Below are 18087 nucleotides of genomic sequence, written 5' to 3'. Positions count from 1 at the left end.
TGTTGGAAGGTTTTTAATCCCAGTTTCAATTTCAGTGCTTGTGATTGGTCTGTTCGTATTTTCTATTTCTTCCTGGTTCACTCTTGGAAGACTGTTCCTGTCTAAGAATTTGTCCATTTCTTCTAGGTGGTTCATTTTATTGGCATAGAGTTGCTTGCAGTAGTCTCTTATGATCCTTTGTATTTCTGTGGTGTCAGTTGTAACTTCTTTTTCATTTCTAATTTTGTTGATTGAGCCCTTTCCCTTTTTTTCCTTCACGAGTCTGGCTAAAGGTTTATCGATTCTGTTTATCTTTTCAAAGAACCAGCTGTTACTTTCATTGACATTTTATGTTGTTTTCTTCATCTCTATTTCATTAATTTCTTCTCTGAACTTTATGATTTCTTTTCTTCTACTAACTTTGGGTTTTGTTTGTTCTTCTTTCTCTAGTTGCTTTAGGTGTAAGTTTAGGTTGTTTCTTTGAGATTTTTCTTGTTTCCTGAGGTAAGATTGTATTACTGTAAACTTCCCTCTTAGAACTGCTTTTGCCAGGTCCCATAGGTTTTGAATTGTCGTGTTTCATTTTCATTTGTCTCTAGTTATTTTTCGATTTCTTCTTTGATTTCTTCATTGATCCATTGGTTGTTTAGTAACATATTGTTTAGCTTCCACGTGTATGTGTTTTTTTAGTTTTTTTCTCGTAGTTGATTTCTAATCTCATAGTGTTGTGGCCGGAAAAGATGCTTGATATGATTTCAGCTTTCTTAAATTTGCCGAGGTGTGCTTTGTGACCCAGCATGTGATCTATCCTGGAGAATGTTCCATGTGCATTTGAGAAGAATGTGTATTCTGCTGCTTTTGAATGGAATGCTCTATAAGTATCAATTAAGCCCATTGGTCTTATGTGTCATTTAAGGCCTGTGTTTCCTTATTTTCTGTCTGGATGGTCTGTCCATTGCTGTAAGAGGGGTGTTAAAATCCCCACTATTATTGTGTTACTGTTGATTTCTCCTTTTATGGCTGTTAGGATTTGCCTTATGTATTGAGGTGCTTCTGTGTTGGGCGCATATATATTTACTTGATCATTATGTAGTGTCCTTCCTTATCTCTTGTAACACTCTTTATTTTAAAGTCTATTTTGTCTGATATGAGTATTGCTACTCCAGCTTTCTTTTGATTTCCATTTGCATGGAATATCTTTTTCCATCCCCTCACTTTGTCTGTATGTGTCCTTAGATCTGAAGTTGGGTCTCTTGTAGACAGCATATATATGGGTTTTGTTTTTGTATCCATTCAGCCAGTCTGTTTTTTGGTTGGAGCATTTAATGCATTTACATTTAAGGTAATTATCAGTATGTATGTTCTTATTGCCATCTTGTTAATTGTTTTGGATTTGTTTTTGTAGGTTTTTTTCCTTCCCTTCCTCTTTTGTTCACTTCTGTTGTGATTTGATGCCTGTCATTAGTGTTGTTTGGATTGCTTTTTCTTTTTTGTGTGTGTATCTATTGTAGATTTTTAGTTTGCTGTTACCATGAGGTTTTGATATAGCAATCTGTATACAAACACGATTGTTTTAAGTCACTGGTCTTTTAATTTCCAATGCACTTCCAATATCCTGCATGTGTACTCTCCTCACAATTGCTGGGTTTGATATCATATTTGTGTGTGGATGATTTCCTACCTTTACTCTATGTTTGCCTTTAATGGTGAGCTTTCCCATATGTAATTTTCTTGATTCTAGTTGTGGTCTTTTCTTTTCTGCCTAGAGTAGTTTTTTAAAGATTTTTTGTAAAGCTCTTTTGGTGGTGCTGAATTCTCTTAGCTTTTGCTTGTCGGTAAAGCTTTTGCTTTCTTCATCGAATCTAAATGAGAGGCTTGATGGGTAGAGCATTCTTGGTTGTAGGTTCTTCCCTTTCCTCACTTTAAATATATCATGCCACTCCCTTCTGGCCTGCAGAGTTTCTGCTAAAAAAAATCAGCTGATAACTTTATGGGGATTCCCTTGTATGTTATTTGTTGCTTTTTCCTTGTCGCTTATAATATTTTTTCTTTGTCTTTAATTTTTGTAAGTTTGATTAGTATGTGTTTCGGTGTGTTCCTCCTTGAGTTTATCCTGTATGGGACTCTCTGCACTTCCTGGACTTGAGTGAATGTTTCCTTTCTCACGTTAGGGAAGTTTTCTGCTATAATCTCTTCAAATATTTTCTCAGGCTCTTTCTCTCTCTCTTCTTCTGGGACCACTATAATGTGAATGTTGCTGTGTTTAATGTTGTCCCAGAGGTCTCCAAGACTGTCTTCATTTCTTTTCATTCTCTTTTCTTTATTCTGTTCCACAGCAGTGATTTCCACCAATTTGTCTTCCATCTAACTTATTCGTTCTTTTGCCTCGTTTATTGTGCTATTGATTCCTTTTAGTGTATTTTTCACTTCAGTTATTGTATTATTCATCTCTGTTCTTTAAATCTTCTAGCTCTTTGTTAAATATTTCTTGTATTGTCTCAGTCTGTGCCTCCATTCTTTTTCCAAGATCTTGGGTCATCTTTACCATTACTCTGAATTCTTTTTCAGGCAGATTGCGTATTTCCACCTCACTTAGTTGTTCTTCTGGTGTTTTATCTTGTTCATTCGTCTGAAACATATTTCTCTGCCGTTTCATTTTGTCTAACTTGCTGTGTTTGTGGTCTGTTTCTCAGGCTGCAGGACTGTAATTCTTGGTTGTGGTGTCTGCCCCCTGGTGGGTAAGGTTGGTCCAGGGGCTTGTGCAGGCTTCCTGGTGGGAGGGACTGGTGCCTGGCCACTGGTGGGTGGAGCTGGGTCTTGTCCCTCTGATGGGCAGGGCCATGTCAAGGGGTGTGTTTAGAGGTGTCTGTGTGCTCAGGACATCTTTAGGCAGCCTGTCTGCTCATGGGTGGGGCTGTGTTCCCACCCTGTTGGTTGCTTCGACTGAGGTGTCCCAGCACTGGAGCCTACATGAGCCACAGCTGACCCCCGCCTCCCCAGGAGACCCTCCTAGACCCACAGGTAGGTCTGGTCCAGGCTGATATGATGTCATTGCTTTGCCCTGGGTCCCAGCGCATGTGAAGCCTTGTGTGCGCCCTCCAAGAGCAGATTCTCTGTTTCCCCCAGTCCTGTGGAGCTCCTGCACTCAAGCCCTGCTGGTCTTCAAAGCCAAATGCTCTGGGGGCTCCTCCTCCTGATGTGAGACCCCCAGGCTGGGGAGCCTGACATGGGGCTCAGAAGTCTCACTCCTGTGGGAGAACCTCTGCGAAATAATTATTTTCCAGTTTGTGGGTTGCCCACCTGGTGGGTGTGGGATTCGATTACACAATGAAAGCGCCCCTCCTACCGTCTCACTGTGGCTTCTTCTTTGTCTTTGGGTGTAGAATATCTTTTTTGGTAGGTTCCAGTCTTTTTCATCCATGGTTGTTCAGCAGTTGGTTATTATTTTGCTGTTTTCCTGAGAGGAGATGAGCTCAGGCCCCTCTGCTCCACCATCTTGTCTCCTCTCTGTTCTGTTTATAATTTTAAATTGACACCAATTCTGCTTATTGTATGCAAAGCCCTTCTCTAGTCTCCACATCAAAGTCAAATTTGTTCCATCTTGAAGATGTTAAAGAGTTAAGTCAGAATTGCAGAACCTTCAAATGCAGACTTAAAACGGTAGGAGCCCAGCATGAAGAGCACTCGGGTTCAGCCTCCTGGCCGCCCTGGCGTCTTCTTCCCCTGGCTGTGCACCTCTGAGTTAGTCGATTTTTAAACTATTTAAATCTCATAAGACAACTTCTTAGTCTGGATCTATATGCAAACTTTGTAAGAGGAGAAATCTCCTCCTTGTCTCCCTTGGACACAAGATTTAAATGTTCAATTTCTTGTTCGTGAACCATTCTTAAAAGTAACATATATTTACATACTTTCAACAGGCAATTATGACACATATTTACATTGGCATTCTTAATATCCTTTAGAAATGATGATGTGGTATATTTTGACATGAAGACAATTATTATGTGGTGAAAAAGGTAAACTAAGAATTCCAAAATTAAACAACATATGTTGTGTGTTTGTGTGTATTTCCATTTTTCTTATTAAAAACACACATACATAAATATGTTCATTTTTAAAAGGTCTGGAAAGCTGTACACAGATATCTTAGCTATAGTTTTCTCTGAGTGGTGAAATTATAGTGCTTTCACATTATTTATACCATTCAGTATTTCCTGAAAACTTTCTGCAACATTTATTACTGTTACAAATAGAATAAAGCGGTTTTTGTAAGAAATGTTTATTGAAGTCACAAGTTGATTAAAACTGTCGTTAAAAATTTATTAAACATAACTTTTATGTTAAGAAAACAGGTTCTAAATTTAAAAGCCATTGAAGCAAAGGGTTGTAAAAAGGTAGAAGGAGGGCTGGTGGGCTTGAGAAGCCTTGTCCTTTACTAAAGAAGTAAATTTGCTGATCCAAATTCCACTGCTTCTATCACTGCTTCTATTTTGTGTGATTTGACAAAAATACACATTGTACTTGTTTTCTTATAAAGAGTCTTAAATACCTCACATTAGAAACCAAATAATTGGAATCCAGGTATGATTAGTGAAGAAAAAAATCTTTTTTGCTCTAAAACAGATTTCACGTTTTAAACTCCCATTTGTATTCCAAATAACTTTTAACTCTTAAGCAATTAACTGTTGCCTCATCTACATGGTTACCCAGCTGCTATAATGGCCATGCAATCAGCAAACTTCTATTTTTATGAATTAGTTTTTTTTGGCACTGTGCTAATGAGTATTTAAAGAAATAAGGCAAAGAAAATAAACTTTATTCTTCAAGATTGTTTGAGTGCCATTAAAAACCACAGTGAAGGAGGTAATTTCCAGAGTGAAAAATGAAAATAAAAATTCTTTGGATGAGTTCTTACCCTCTCAGTAAATGAAAATCTGTGTGTAAAAATAAATAAATAACAACCGTAAGGGTCTCCTCTTTATAGGAATTCTTTCAAGTAAAAATGGAGACATCCCTGTTTGCTTGTTTGTTTGTTTCTGTGTCAATTCTGGTAAAAAGCACACTCCTTCCTGCTGTGGGTGCCCTGGGTTTCCCACCTTCAGGTCTGCCCCATCTCTTCTGTCATCTGTTAGTAGAGTAAATGTGTCTGCACCCACTAAAGGCCAGCCCGTCCTCTGTACCTGTGTTCCTCTCTTCTGTTCACCGTGGGATCGCAGGGGGACTGTGCAGTCTTGACCTGCCCCTTTTCTTGGAGGTTCTTCTCAGTGGCATTGAAACCTTGCTTTAAGCCAGTTTTCATCTAAGCTTGGACCATTGGCATCAGAATAACCTGGACACGCAGATTCCTGGACAAACCCCAGACAGGCTGAGCCAGAAAGAGAGGGGGGAGCTTGGAAACCTGCATTCTTCCCAAGCAGATTAACGTTTATGAACCTCTCATGTAGCTCTTAGAAACAAGCCGTCACACAAGTATCCCTGGATCGTGCATTCCTGTATTTCTCACTTCCTCTTCACAGCAGCTTTCAGGGAGAATCCCCAGTACGCGTCCCTGCATCTGTACTCCTCATGTACTTGTCTTGCAGGTCTCCTCATTCTAACATGTGCCCCGTCAGTAAAACATTTCTGAGCATGTCCTCTCAATGTGTATTTATTTGTTTATAAATTATATACATATACTAGTATGCCAGTGTACTCGATACATTATAAAACAAGGTAAAGAGGAGCTAGAAAATAAGTAACATTTTTAATTTAAAAAACGTATTAACACTATATCATTTCAAGAATGTAGACATGTCTTATTTTAAATACTCTTGATCATTTTGTTTGTCACATCTCAGTAGATTGTGATTTTTTTTTTTAGCATTAAAATATGGCTGTTGAAGGGGCTCATACTAAAATAATAGATGGGTTAGCCCTGCCATTTTCTTCTTGTAACACTCCACATGTGCTTACATTGTAAGTATTAGCCTCAGTGCCTAGAGGTCTTTGAAATCTTTTTTAAGCCAGGTTGAGGGTTAAATTAGTTAAAACCGCATAGCATAATCTGTAAATCCACTGAACCAGGCACATTTGAACTGCAGAAGTTTGTAGCATCATGGGAGCAGAAGTAGGAGTGAGCGTGCCACTGTGAACCCCTCCACTTTGTGGGACTTTCTTCCCTCAGGATGGCTTCTGTAGCCTGGGAGGAAGCCACCATTGATCCAAATATTAAATATTATAATAAATTGCTTTACTTTTTGGACAAAAAAATAATATAAATAGAAGTTGTAATATTTTCTGTCCCTATCCCAGTGGACCACTTTGTACAGCTCCTTTGGGGCACCTGGCCCACTTTGGGACACCACTTATACCACTGAGTCTCTTAAAACTTGTTTTCCTTATTAACACTGTTACAAAACTTATTACTAAGATCATCAGTGATCTGCATGCTGCTAAATTTAATGGACTTTTTTCAGTTCATTTTTATTTGACCGTTCGTAGTTTTTAGCTCAGTTGACCATTTCCTGGTGTTTCTCCTATTATAAGTGGTTCAACCATTGACCCAGTTGCTCATATGTGAATCATTCCCACCTATTTTTCTACTTTCCTAACTGCCCCCTGACCCCACGGTTCAGTCACTAGGATTTGTTGATTCTACTTCCTACATGTTTTTCATATCCATTCACTATTCTACCGCCTCTGTCCCCACGCTGGTTTAAGCCTCTGCTCCCTCAGAGTTCGGCAGTGGTCCCCCAGTGAGTCTTCTGAGGCCTGCCTTCTCCCCCTACAGCTGGTGGCAGACTCAGAGAACACAGATCTGATCATTTTACTCCCTTGCTTAGGTCTCTTTAATAGCTTCCCATTACATTGGAAAGAGACAGGGAAGATCTAGATGCTTCCCCAGCCCAACTTCTTGCTCAGCTGTCTCGCACCATCATTTCCCCTGGGTGCTCTGTGCTCCAGACACACTGACTTTCTCTCTGATCCTTCACAGCATGTTAAGTGTATCCCCCTGTGCAGACTCCCCGGCTACCTACACGTTGCTCCCTGTGACAGGAATGGTCTTCTCCCTTCCCTGGTTACCAGCTGCTTCTCATCCTTCATATTTTACTGCAAATATCATTTCTCCAGGGAATTCTAGTTGTACAGTTACACTGTCCTCTGTGTTTGCTTTATAACTCTTACTGTACATATGAATAAACTGTCTAACCCTTATATCCCCCGTACCTAACAGGTAATAAAGGCTCCTTAAATATTTGAGTAAATTAGCATCATTGTAGCAATATTTGTTTCTGCGTCCACAGACTCCCTACTCTGTGAGGATAATGTCCTTGTCTGGTTTGGTTTACATTATTTTTCCATCATCTAACACATATGCACACAAACATTTGTCGACTTCATGTGAAGATTCTCTCGTTTCTTGTTTAATGCCTTCCCCTTCAGACTGTAAAGTGATGATGTCTGTTTTGTGCACCCATGCCCAGTGCTTGATACAGTGCCTGACATTCCTGACATTACAGTAACTATTTGGTAATGGTTTTTATTTTTTAAATTAATCTATCTCTGCCTTTTAATAGACAGGTTAATCCATTCCTATTTACTGTAATTCTAATATGTTTGAACTTACTTTTGACATCTTATTTTGTGTTGTCTGTGTCCTTCTTGTTTTTTTTTTTCTTTTTCTATTTTTGTTTAGATGGATCAAGTTTTCTTCCATTATTTTCCCTCTAAAAATTAGGAAGTTAAGTATCCTCCTTTTAGTCTTCTCATTATTCTCTTTAAATTTCTAATGCAGGTATTTACTTTGTATTTTTCTACCAACATCTTACAACAAGACAGGAACCTTAGAAAGGATTTACTCTTCTCCCTTCCCTGCCACCTTTCTTAGATTTTGCTTTTCAATTATCATTATTTATTTATAACAATCGGAACTTAAGTTTAACTAGTTTGTTTGGTTTTTATTTAACTCGCTCCTGCTCTTTTATCCCAGGTTCTACTCCTTGGAGTTCTATTTATTTATTTTGGCTATATTATATTTGGGGGGGACGATAACTTTTCTAATAATTTTTTAAAATAGGATTTGGGAGTGATATATTTTCTGCATTGTTACATAACAGAAAATGTGTTTATTTTGCCCTTCTATGTAATTAGTTTGCCTGGGTATGCGTCGTATGTTCTCATTTTCTCTCAGTATTTCAGAGATTTTACTCCGTTGTTTCCAGTGAGATGTCTGATATCATTGAAGGCTTTTAGTATTTTGTTTTTAATCCTTTTTACTGTCATGAAATATCACTATTACATACCTGGTATAGTTTTTGTTTTTGTTTTCCCATTCACACTGGCTCTTTCTTCAGCTCTCAGAGATTTTCCATTATTTCTTTGAGAAGTTTTTTCTTCCATTTGTTTCTACTCTACTTTCTAGACTTCCTGTTAGCTGGATTTGGGAAGTTCGGGGGTTTATCCTCAGTGTCTATCTGTTCTTTTGTACTGCATCCTCAGAAAATGTCTCAATCTTCTAATTGATCACTTAGCTGTGTTTGTTCTGCTGTTTGACACATCATCTGTGCTTCATTTCAGTGTTTACATTTTTAATTTCCAAGATCCATAGTTATCTTTCTCTGACTCCAGTGTACTCTTGCATTTCTAAAGATAGACTTTTTTTTTAGTCTTTTTCTGTATTTGCTGCCATTGCCACAGGGTTCCTTCTTCTGCTGTTGATTCTAGTGCATCTTCTCAACAATACGGGTTGTTGTAGATTCACAGGGGTCTGAGAGTCCCTGCTAGCCTATCTGTGAATACCGCATGTGGTTTCAGCCCCTGTGGGGAGGGACAGGACATGCCGCCAGGTGGGCTTTGCCTGAGCAGCGCCTCTTCTGAGCCGGGGGCACTCGTCTTTCCTTTTAGAAGTCTAAGCGTCCGCCCTCACTGCCCAGAGACACACTTTTTTGTTAACAGTGGTGACCAGAATGTCTAGCTGTTCCTCCCGTGGAGCCCAGCAGCCTTCCTCACGCTCACTTCAAGGCCCCTTCCTGCTCTGCGGGTCCTCAGGCTCCTCTCTCCTTGGGATTTTTTTTTTTTTTCTTGGGATTATTTTGAGAACTTTTTCTTAGTTTTTGTAACCACTCTCTCTAGAGGGCCTATTGCCATTGTTTCTTCCTTTAGTCCATTTGCATCTGCCTTTCCTCTCAGGAATTCCTCCAAATTCCTGATCCCTTGAGAGTAGTCCTCGGTAGCTAATGCGCTATAAAGTTCTAAAAAAATTGTCGTTTACAGGGATTTGAAGTGGAAACAGCTGTCAGATGCATTGCTTAGAGTGCTGTCTTGTTCCAGGTGTGTGGTCAAGAGTTCAGCATATCCCTGCCTAAATATTTATATCCTTAGTAACATACTTTCAGATGAAAATATAGACGTGTCTTAAACTGTGATACAGATATGGCTGTCTCCTAATACTAATTTCGTAAAGGTTTTGGGTATAACTATTATATTTCAATGAATCCATGCATTCTTTATCTGTGAAATCATAGAACCCGTGTGTTTTTATTATGTTTAACATAGAACCGGTGTTATTATTTTTATAGCATATGGAGAAAAGCTAATTTTATTATTTTCTTTCTGTTAGGTTACTACTGGTGATTCAGTCATTCTAAAAGCTCTTCAGTCCAACATTCAGCATGTACTGGTCTATGAGAACCTTGCTGTCCAGGAGAAAGTGCTGGCTTGTATTCCAGTCCAAGAACTAAAAAGGAGATCACAAGAAAAGTTATCTAGAGCTAGAAAATTGGATAAAGGTAGTGGCTTTACATAACCATTCATTGCTAAATATGCATCATTGCTAAATAAATGGGAATGCTGAAATGGTGCCTTTTGCTGTTTACATTGTAAATACGTAACCCAGTTCTATTTGGATTTTTAAGAAGTACAGTAGTATAATTTTTTATTGCATACACCTCATGCACACTGGAATGTGTATTTGCAGTTTAATCATTGATATATGATTTTTTTTTCAGATATAGTAGATCTTTAGTCCATGGAATATATGATGGCATTATTAGAAGATTTTAATGTGAATCGGAGAAAAACCTTACTCAAAATTAATTCATGTGATTAGACCACTGACTCCCTTTAATAGACAGTTACTGATAAAGAGTGTGGACATAGAAGCCAGCTACCTGGGTATAAATTCAGCTCTGACTCTTACTGAGCAAGTAGTTTAATCTCCTTACCTCAGTTTCTTCATTTGAAAATAGGAATGATAATTTTAAGAGATAACTGAGATAGTACATGTAAATGGCTCAGAACAGTGCCTGCCACATTCATCAAGCAATAATTATTTGTTATTTTCATTAATGGTCTTCGGATTTTAGTTGTTAAATTTTTCCAACTTCAGCATTTTTACTTTGAGTTTTTATGTAATTGGTTTTTATCTGTTAAGTCATTTCTTAATACTGTCCTTTCTAGGGGGTTCTGTAGTATTTTTTTGGTGGTTGCCCTAGTTTACAGTAAACATTTTTTTTCCAATTTAAAAAAAAATTTATCTTATATTGAAGTATAGTTGATTGATAATGTTGTGTTAGTTTCAGGTGTACAGCAAATTGATTTAGTTATACAGATACATGTATCTATTCTTTTTCAGATTCTTTTCCCATTCAGCTTGTTGTAGAGTATTGAGTAGAGTTCCCTGTGCTATACAGTAGGTCCTTGTTTATCCATTATATAGTGGTGTGTGTATGTCAATCCCAGACTCCCAATTTATCCCTCCCCCTCCTTCAAAAGCATTATGCTGCTTCGTGTGTAGTGCAGATACGTTTCAACAGAATGTCTCAATTCTTCCTTCCCATCCCTGGAGACTCTGCTGTCATTCATTTCACTTACCCAGACACTGTAATCACTCAGTACATTGCTATTGTTATTATTTAAGCTGTTACTTTTTAGACTAAGTAAGAATGAGAAAAATAACAGATTTTATGTTACTTTCATGCATTCTTCCCCTGATGCTCTTCCTGTATGCAGGCCGGAGTTTATGACCATCACTTTTCTTCTTCCCGAAGAACTTCTTTTACTGTTTCTTTCAGGGCAGGTATACTAGAGGTGAAGTCCCTCAGTTTTTCTCTGCCTCATAAAGTCTTTATTTCTCCTTCACTGTTGAAGGATAATATCACTGGGATGTAGAATTCTAGGTTGCTGGGGTGTTTTTTTTTTTCAGTCAATGACACTTTAAATTTCTGTTCACTCTGCTGCCTGCTTGTTTATGAGGAGAAGTCCACCGTAATTTCTATCTTTATTCTTCTTTAGGTTTCTCCCACCTGTGCCCCTCACCTCCCCCTCCATCCCCAGCTTCACTCAGGATTTTCTCTTTGTTTTTAGTTTTCTTCAGTTTGCATATGATGTGCATATGTGTAGTTTTTTGGTACTTATCCTGGTTGGTGTTTTCTGAGCGTCCCAGATCTGTGGTTTGGTGCCTCATTAATTTTGGAACATTCTTGGCCATTATTACTTCAGATATCTCTTCTGCTCCTTTCTCTCTTTCTTTTCCTTCTGATATTCCAAAATAGGGTATCCAATTCTACCTTTATTTATCAACCGTTTCCCACCATTGTTAGATGTTCTGGTCCATTTTTTAAATTCTCCCACCATAATTGGATGTTCTAGGTGTTTTGTTCCTTTGTTTGTTTTTATTCTCTTTTTTCCTCTTTGAGTTTCCATTTGGGATGTTTCTGTTGACCTGTCTTCAGGCTCAGTGATTGTTTCCTTGGCTGTGTCCAGTCTACTGATGAGCCCGTGAAAGGCATTCTTTATCTCTGTTAGAGCATTTTTGGTTTCTAGCATTTTTTTAGAGTTTCCATCCTTCTGCTTACATTGTTCTCACATGTTGTCTACCTTTCTCATTAGCGCCCCAAACATATTAATCATAGTAATTTTAACTTCCCTAATTCCAAAATTTGTGCCGTATATGAGTGGTTCTGATGCTTTGCTTTACCTCTTCAGGCTTTTTTCTTTCCTTCAGGTTTTTCCTTGCCTTTTAGCATGCCTCGTAATTTTTTTGTTAAATGTTGGATACGATGTATTGGGTAATAGGAACTGAGGTGAACAGGCCTTTTGTGAAAGGTGTAAATGTCCATTTTACTAGGAATTGGACACCGTTAACGACATTTTGCTTAATGTTTGCTGTAAGTGTCAGGGGCTTTGGGTTCCTCTGGTGTTCTTGGGGTCCCTCTGTTGTCTGTGGGCTTCCCTAAGGACCCCTCCTTAGCTCGAGTCTGCATCCTGCAGATGGTTTAGTTGTAATCATCCCCTATTGTTGTACCGGAGTCCTGTTGGTGTGGTGGTGAGGTGTGGGAGAGGAGCATTCTGTAATCTTAGGGTTAAATCTCAGGGTCTTAGGGGGCCTTATGCTCGGGCCTGTGACCCACCCCCCATAGGTGAGACAGGAAGGCCAGAGGGGCCTAGAGTCAGAGAAGTGCCCTTTCCCCAAACTTACTTAAGCTACAGGTTTGTTGTGAGACCTTGAAACAGTTCTTCCTCTTCTTGAATTAACAGGGTTTTTTGGTTTTTTTCTATTTATAAAACAAGGATGCTTATCAGCATGTGGTCACGGAGGCTCTGTCCATTTCAAAGTACTGTGGTCCTGTACGTGATGCCTGACATACATGCCTATTTAGCAGGTACTTACTGTCATGTTGTGTGTGTGCTGAGCCCTGCAGAGGAGACATAGTTAGCAATGTCCCTGCTGACGTTTGCCCTGGCATTTTTTCCCTCTAATTATAAAAGTAATACCTGTTTTATGTAGAAAATTCAGGAAATAGGGGGAAGATAAGCCATCCATAATTTCATCACATCAGAATGCAACTTCTAAGATTGTGTATACAGTTGACCCTTGAACAACACAGTTTGAACTGTGCGGGCCCGCTTACACGCAGACTTTCTTTCTCTAAAGACATGCTACAGCACTACATGGTCCAAGGTTGGTTGAATCCGTGGATGTGGAACTGCAGAGGGCTGACTGTGAAGTTATACATGGATTTTCCACTGCGTGGGGGAGATCAGCACCCATAACCCCTGCATTGATTAACGGTCAACTGTATAATATAAGGGCAGGATAATGGCGTTTTAATGTAAGTAGGAAAGAAGGAACACTTCTTTTCTGGTAGAGGCATTGGCAACTGCAAAGGCTCCGTGGGTGGGAGTGAGCTTGGCACGTTTAGGGGATGGAAGGAGGGCACCCGGCGTAGCAAAAGGAGCAAGACAGAAAGCTGAGAGAGGCAAAGGGGGTACATTAGTTTCCTGTGCTGCTGTAGCAAATTACCACAAACATGGCTCCTCGAAACAGCAGGAGAGTGCTGTCTCACAGCTCCGGAAGCCGGAAGTCCGTAATCAGTATCCCTGGGCCAAAGTCAAGGTGTGGGCAGGGCTGGAGGGGAGAAGCTCTCCCTGCCCCTGTCCGCTTCTGGGGCTGCCTGCAGTCTGGCTTGTGGCTGCACCACTGCAGTCCAGAAGACCAGCATCTTCACACCCGGCTCCTCTGCTGCTGCGTCACCTTCCCCTCTGTAAAGTGTCCCACTGCTTCCCTCTTGAAAGGACACGTGTGATTGCATTTAGTGCCCCCGTTTAGTACGTAGGATAATCTCCCTGTCTTAGAATCCTTACTGCATCATACCTGCAGAGGCTTTTTTTTTTTTTTTTTTTTTGCCTTCTTTGGTAGGATTCACGGGCTCCAGGGGTTAGAGTGTGGATGTCTTTTGGGGAGCTACTTTTCGGCCTACCACAGGGGCCAGCTGAAAGAACGAGAGTGGCGACTTTGGCTTGTATTCTGAACGAGATGGAAACCCATCGGAGGGTTTCAGTCGACTCAGGCTACCTTGCATGCTTAAAAAGATCACTCTGCTGTAGGGACTTGTTGGAGAAAACAGGATGAGAGTGCTGTTTTTCTTAAAGTTCATTTTTAGTCCAGCATTCACGAATATCTCCTTGTTGAGAAACTTTCATGTTGTACAGGAAAAGCTGAACTCTCCCTGCCAGTCAGTTTTCTACCTCCTCTTCTGCAGGTAACAGCTATTACCACATGACGTGTTCCTTTTCATATCTTTTCCTGTGTATTTCCACCCATAAATAGTTATCTGTAAAAATAAATAATGTTGCATGGGTTTAATAAAGTGTATCATCTCTCATATATTCAGCTCTGTGGTGATTTTCATTTACGGGCATGTCTTGGAAGTCATTTTCCCTCCCCCTAGTGCTCTGTAGTGTGCATGCACTGTTATTTATACAGTTCCCCACTGATGGACGCCAATATTTCCCTGTTCTGAAGGCTGCTGCAGTGAAGATCCTTGTAAAGCATGCCTGCCTACATGAAGGAATGTTTCACTGGGTTAGATATAAAAGTATCAAGGGTTGTGTGATACTTTTATACTACAGTGGATCCCTGCCAAACAAATTGCCTTCCAATTTATACCAGAAGTGTCTGGGAGTGTTTGTTTCAACTTAATGAAATTATTGAACTTCTTTTATGGACTTTAATAATTTTTCTAATGGGTTCTGTTAATATTCTTACTGATTTATAGACGTTCTTAATATATTCTGTATACTTTTCTTTGATAGGCTCATTACATTTTTCTCTCAGTATTCTTTAATTTCATTCAGTGTATCTTGAAATTCAAAAGTTACAAATTTTAATATGAGAAAATTATTTTTTTTGTTTTTACAGTTGTGTTTTGTTTTCTACACCGAAGTCATAAACGTAAACTTCTACTGTTACTTTTATAATATTCCCTCTCTGTGTATAGTGTTTATATATATGAATGTAGTAGGGATCTGATATTTGGATAGCTACTCATCCCAATACCATTTGTTGAACAATCCATCCTCTTAGAACTACTTTAAAGGCTAACTTTATTAAATACTGTGTATCACTTAGAAATCTGTCTTTCAGGACTCTTTGCTTTGTTTCATTCATCTCTGTCTATTCTTTATCAGTATCACAATATTTTAATTAGAATTTTGTAATGTGTTTTGATGTACTGTAGACAAATTTATCTCATTCTTAGTCAAAGTTGTGTGGACCATTTTGTGCCTTTCCTCTTTCACATTTTGCAGTTAGCTTGTTAAAGTTTATGAAAATTATTTTGTAGTTTCAGTTGATTGCATTAAAGTACAGGTTAATTGGCGGAGAGTTAACAACTTTGAGTTTTTCCATTCAAGAACATAATGTATTTTGGCCTTTTAATATTCTCTGTAGTTTTTTTTTCTTCTATAGTTTTTTTATTTTGAAACGTATCAAACATAAATACAAGAATAGCATATAACAGATCAAACACCTGTGCCCAGCATCGGACTTTATCAGATCTTAACATTATGCCATATATCTCCTTCATATATGTTTTTTTATTTTTAATAATAAAATATTAAAGATAGGAATGAGAATCCCCATATATGTTCCGAGATTGTTTTCCCCTCTCCTTCTTCCCAGAGATACCACTGTCTTGAATATGGTCGAGAGAGAGATCTTTTTATTTGATAAAGTGGATATAATAATATATGTCATGCTCACTTGCTAGTGTTGTTTTAGATAGATAGGTAGATAGATAGAACACATGGTTGTGCTTTTATGTGTTTTGTGAATTATATTGAATGATGGTGAATTATATTGTACAGTTGAAGCACTAATAGAAAAGCTAATAGGAGGATTTTTAAGGTGTCCAGAATTCTGTGATTTCTGCCTGTAATAACTGTGATTGTTTCATATTTACTTGTGAATATACCTGATAACAAATATAATGCAGTCATTTAAAAATGTTTTCCAAAGTCAGACTTTGTTACCTTCCAGGTGCTTCAGGATCAACTCCAAACTGTCAGTAGTTCCCTGAGAGGTGGTTGTATTCAGCATGGTGTCGGTCAGAGGATGCAGTAAAGTCCCACTGCTTTTGAATGTGCAGTGGATTACGTCCTTGTATTTCAGCCTGCTTCACAATACACTGACAATTCTGTCCACATCCTATTTGTGAAGACCTTTTAGATCATCTTCTGTTTTCATATATTTCAGCTTCATATTTGAGGGTAAAATGCACATGGATGTTTTTAGTTTTTTATGCTTTAAATCTTACTTGGTTCTGTTATAACTTCTCAGGTACTAATGTAAGCGAAGAGGACTTTCTTTTGCTGGAGCTTTTACACTGGTTTAAGGAAGAATTTTTTCACTGGGTGGATGACATTTTGTGCAGCAAATGTGGTGGCCAGACTAAGTCTAGAGGCGAATCATTGTTCCCCAGTGATGATGAGCGGAAGTGGGGTGCAAACAGAGTGGAAGATCATTACTGTGACGCCTGCCAGTTCAGCAATCGATTTCCAAGGTGAGCATCCCCTGGACACTGAAGTCAGAATAATCTCTTATTGGGATGGTTAGAAGAGAATTTTATTAAATCAACTTGTAATCTTCATTTTAGTTATTAGAAGTATATTCCTCTAGGACAGGGGTCAGCAAGCTATGGCTGACTGTCTCAATCCAGCCCACATCCTGTTTTTGCAAATAAAGTTTTATTGGGACACATCCATGCTGCTTCAATAGCTTATGGTCTGTAAACTGTTTTCACATTACAATGTCAAGAGTTGAATACTGGCAACAGAGACCATATGGTCTGCACAGTCTAAAACATCTACTGTCTGGCTTTATATAGGAAATGTTTGTTGACTCTTGAATATAAATTGAGTGTAGTCCTAGCAACTTAATGCTGTAAATCTTGTATTTTTATTCTTTTAATACATAAGTTTTAACTTTCTGATAACTTTAATAATAATACTGATAACACACAAAATAATGCTAAAACACTAGAATAATAGTGATCATTGTGATAGTAAATACAATGCTGTACTCAAAATCATCAGATGGAAATATGGAAGGTGAAAGTATGGTATAGGACCATCTTTTTTTTTTTTTTTTTTTTTTTTGGCTGTTCTGTGTGGTACACGGGATCTTAGTTCCCCGACCAGGGATCGAACCCGTGCCCCCTGCAGTGGAAGCGCCGAGTCCTAACCACTGGACCGCCAGGGAAGTCCCCTCATCATATTTTATCTTGAATGACAGAAGTTTAATTAGGGGCCTCTGCTACCAACCTAACCTACCCTCATATCTCTAAATTTAAACTAAGGGAACTGGAACTTTTCTGTTCACTTTTTCCATCCTTTACTTTATAAGTCTCTTAGCAGATGTTCTTAATTGACAATACTTGTAAAGTTTGGTTGTATCATCAGGCAAGAAAAGATATCAAGTTTTTGAAATACCTGATTTTGGGGGCTTAGGGACTCAGTTCCGTCCTAATGAGGAATCAGTCCTGTGATATACAGAGTCTAAGATAAACAGAATCCACTGTCCCATAATTATCTAAAATAAGCGCAGGTTATTTTTTCATTCAGCATATGTGTGCACAGGTACTTTGCAAAGATTTGAAGATAAAAGATGTCTGTGATTAAATCCTGTCCTCATAAGGTCTAAGCAGTTGGGTGTAGACTGATAGGGCGTGCACAGGGAGACAGAGGCTAACAAAGGTGTCTGTACCGAGCGTTGTCCTTTTCCCTCCTAACCGTGTGCTTGTCTTACTGTTAGCTGTTCTCTGGGTAGGGCTGGGAGGATGAACACTGTTAATCAGAGACCAAGCAGCCTTTCAAGTTGGCACGAGTGTGTTTAGAAGATGGAGGCGTAGGATGCTCTAATCCTGCTGCCGTTACTTCTTCAGGTTAATACGCAACTTCTTCCAGTAACTACCTTACCTAAACCATAAATTCATTTAACTTAGCTCAAGCAAGAGCATCTGCTTGATTGAAGACAGACAGCTTGTCATTGCAGATACGGTTCATTCACAGCTGACATCGCTGCTCACTTTTCCTGAGTAGCTTTATTAGCTCAAAATCCTTCTCAACACAATATGCAAATTTTGATGTGCTTCAGCTTTATGATAATTTTATAACTGGAGTAACTTTTTAAAAGAATGTTGCAAACACATTTCAAAACACAACTTGCAAATGAGCAAACACCTTTAAGTAATTCAGCAGAATAAAGTTTCAATCCAAATGGTTGTTAGAAAGAAGAATAGTATTTTAAGTAAAACTGAGTTCAACTAAGCTTTAAAATCTTTCTTG

The 18087-nt window shown here is 38.7% G+C and overlaps 1 protein-coding gene across 5 annotated transcripts in view; it reads left to right on the top strand.

Annotated features, from left to right (window-relative positions):
- The window catches only part of NGLY1 (N-glycanase 1), a 62622-nt gene that overhangs the window by 26185 nt on the left and 18350 nt on the right, over window positions 1-18087 (top strand). For all 5 annotated transcript variants that reach the window (XM_089911233.1, XM_022554655.2, XM_022554656.3 and 2 more), the window contains 2 exons: window positions 9581-9749; window positions 16082-16304. In XM_089911233.1, coding sequence (XP_089767359.1) covers window positions 9581-9749; window positions 16082-16304 — 392 coding nt within the window. The remainder of the gene's footprint in view (window positions 1-9580; window positions 9750-16081; window positions 16305-18087) is intronic.

Source organism: Delphinapterus leucas, chromosome 4, assembly GCF_059928025.1.
Source record: "Delphinapterus leucas isolate spDelLeu-1000000601 "Yukka" chromosome 4, BTC_Dleu_Yukka2, whole genome shotgun sequence".
In the NCBI taxonomy this organism is placed as follows: Eukaryota; Metazoa; Chordata; class Mammalia; order Artiodactyla; family Monodontidae; genus Delphinapterus; species Delphinapterus leucas.
This window is presented reverse-complemented; position numbering and strand designations above follow the sequence as displayed.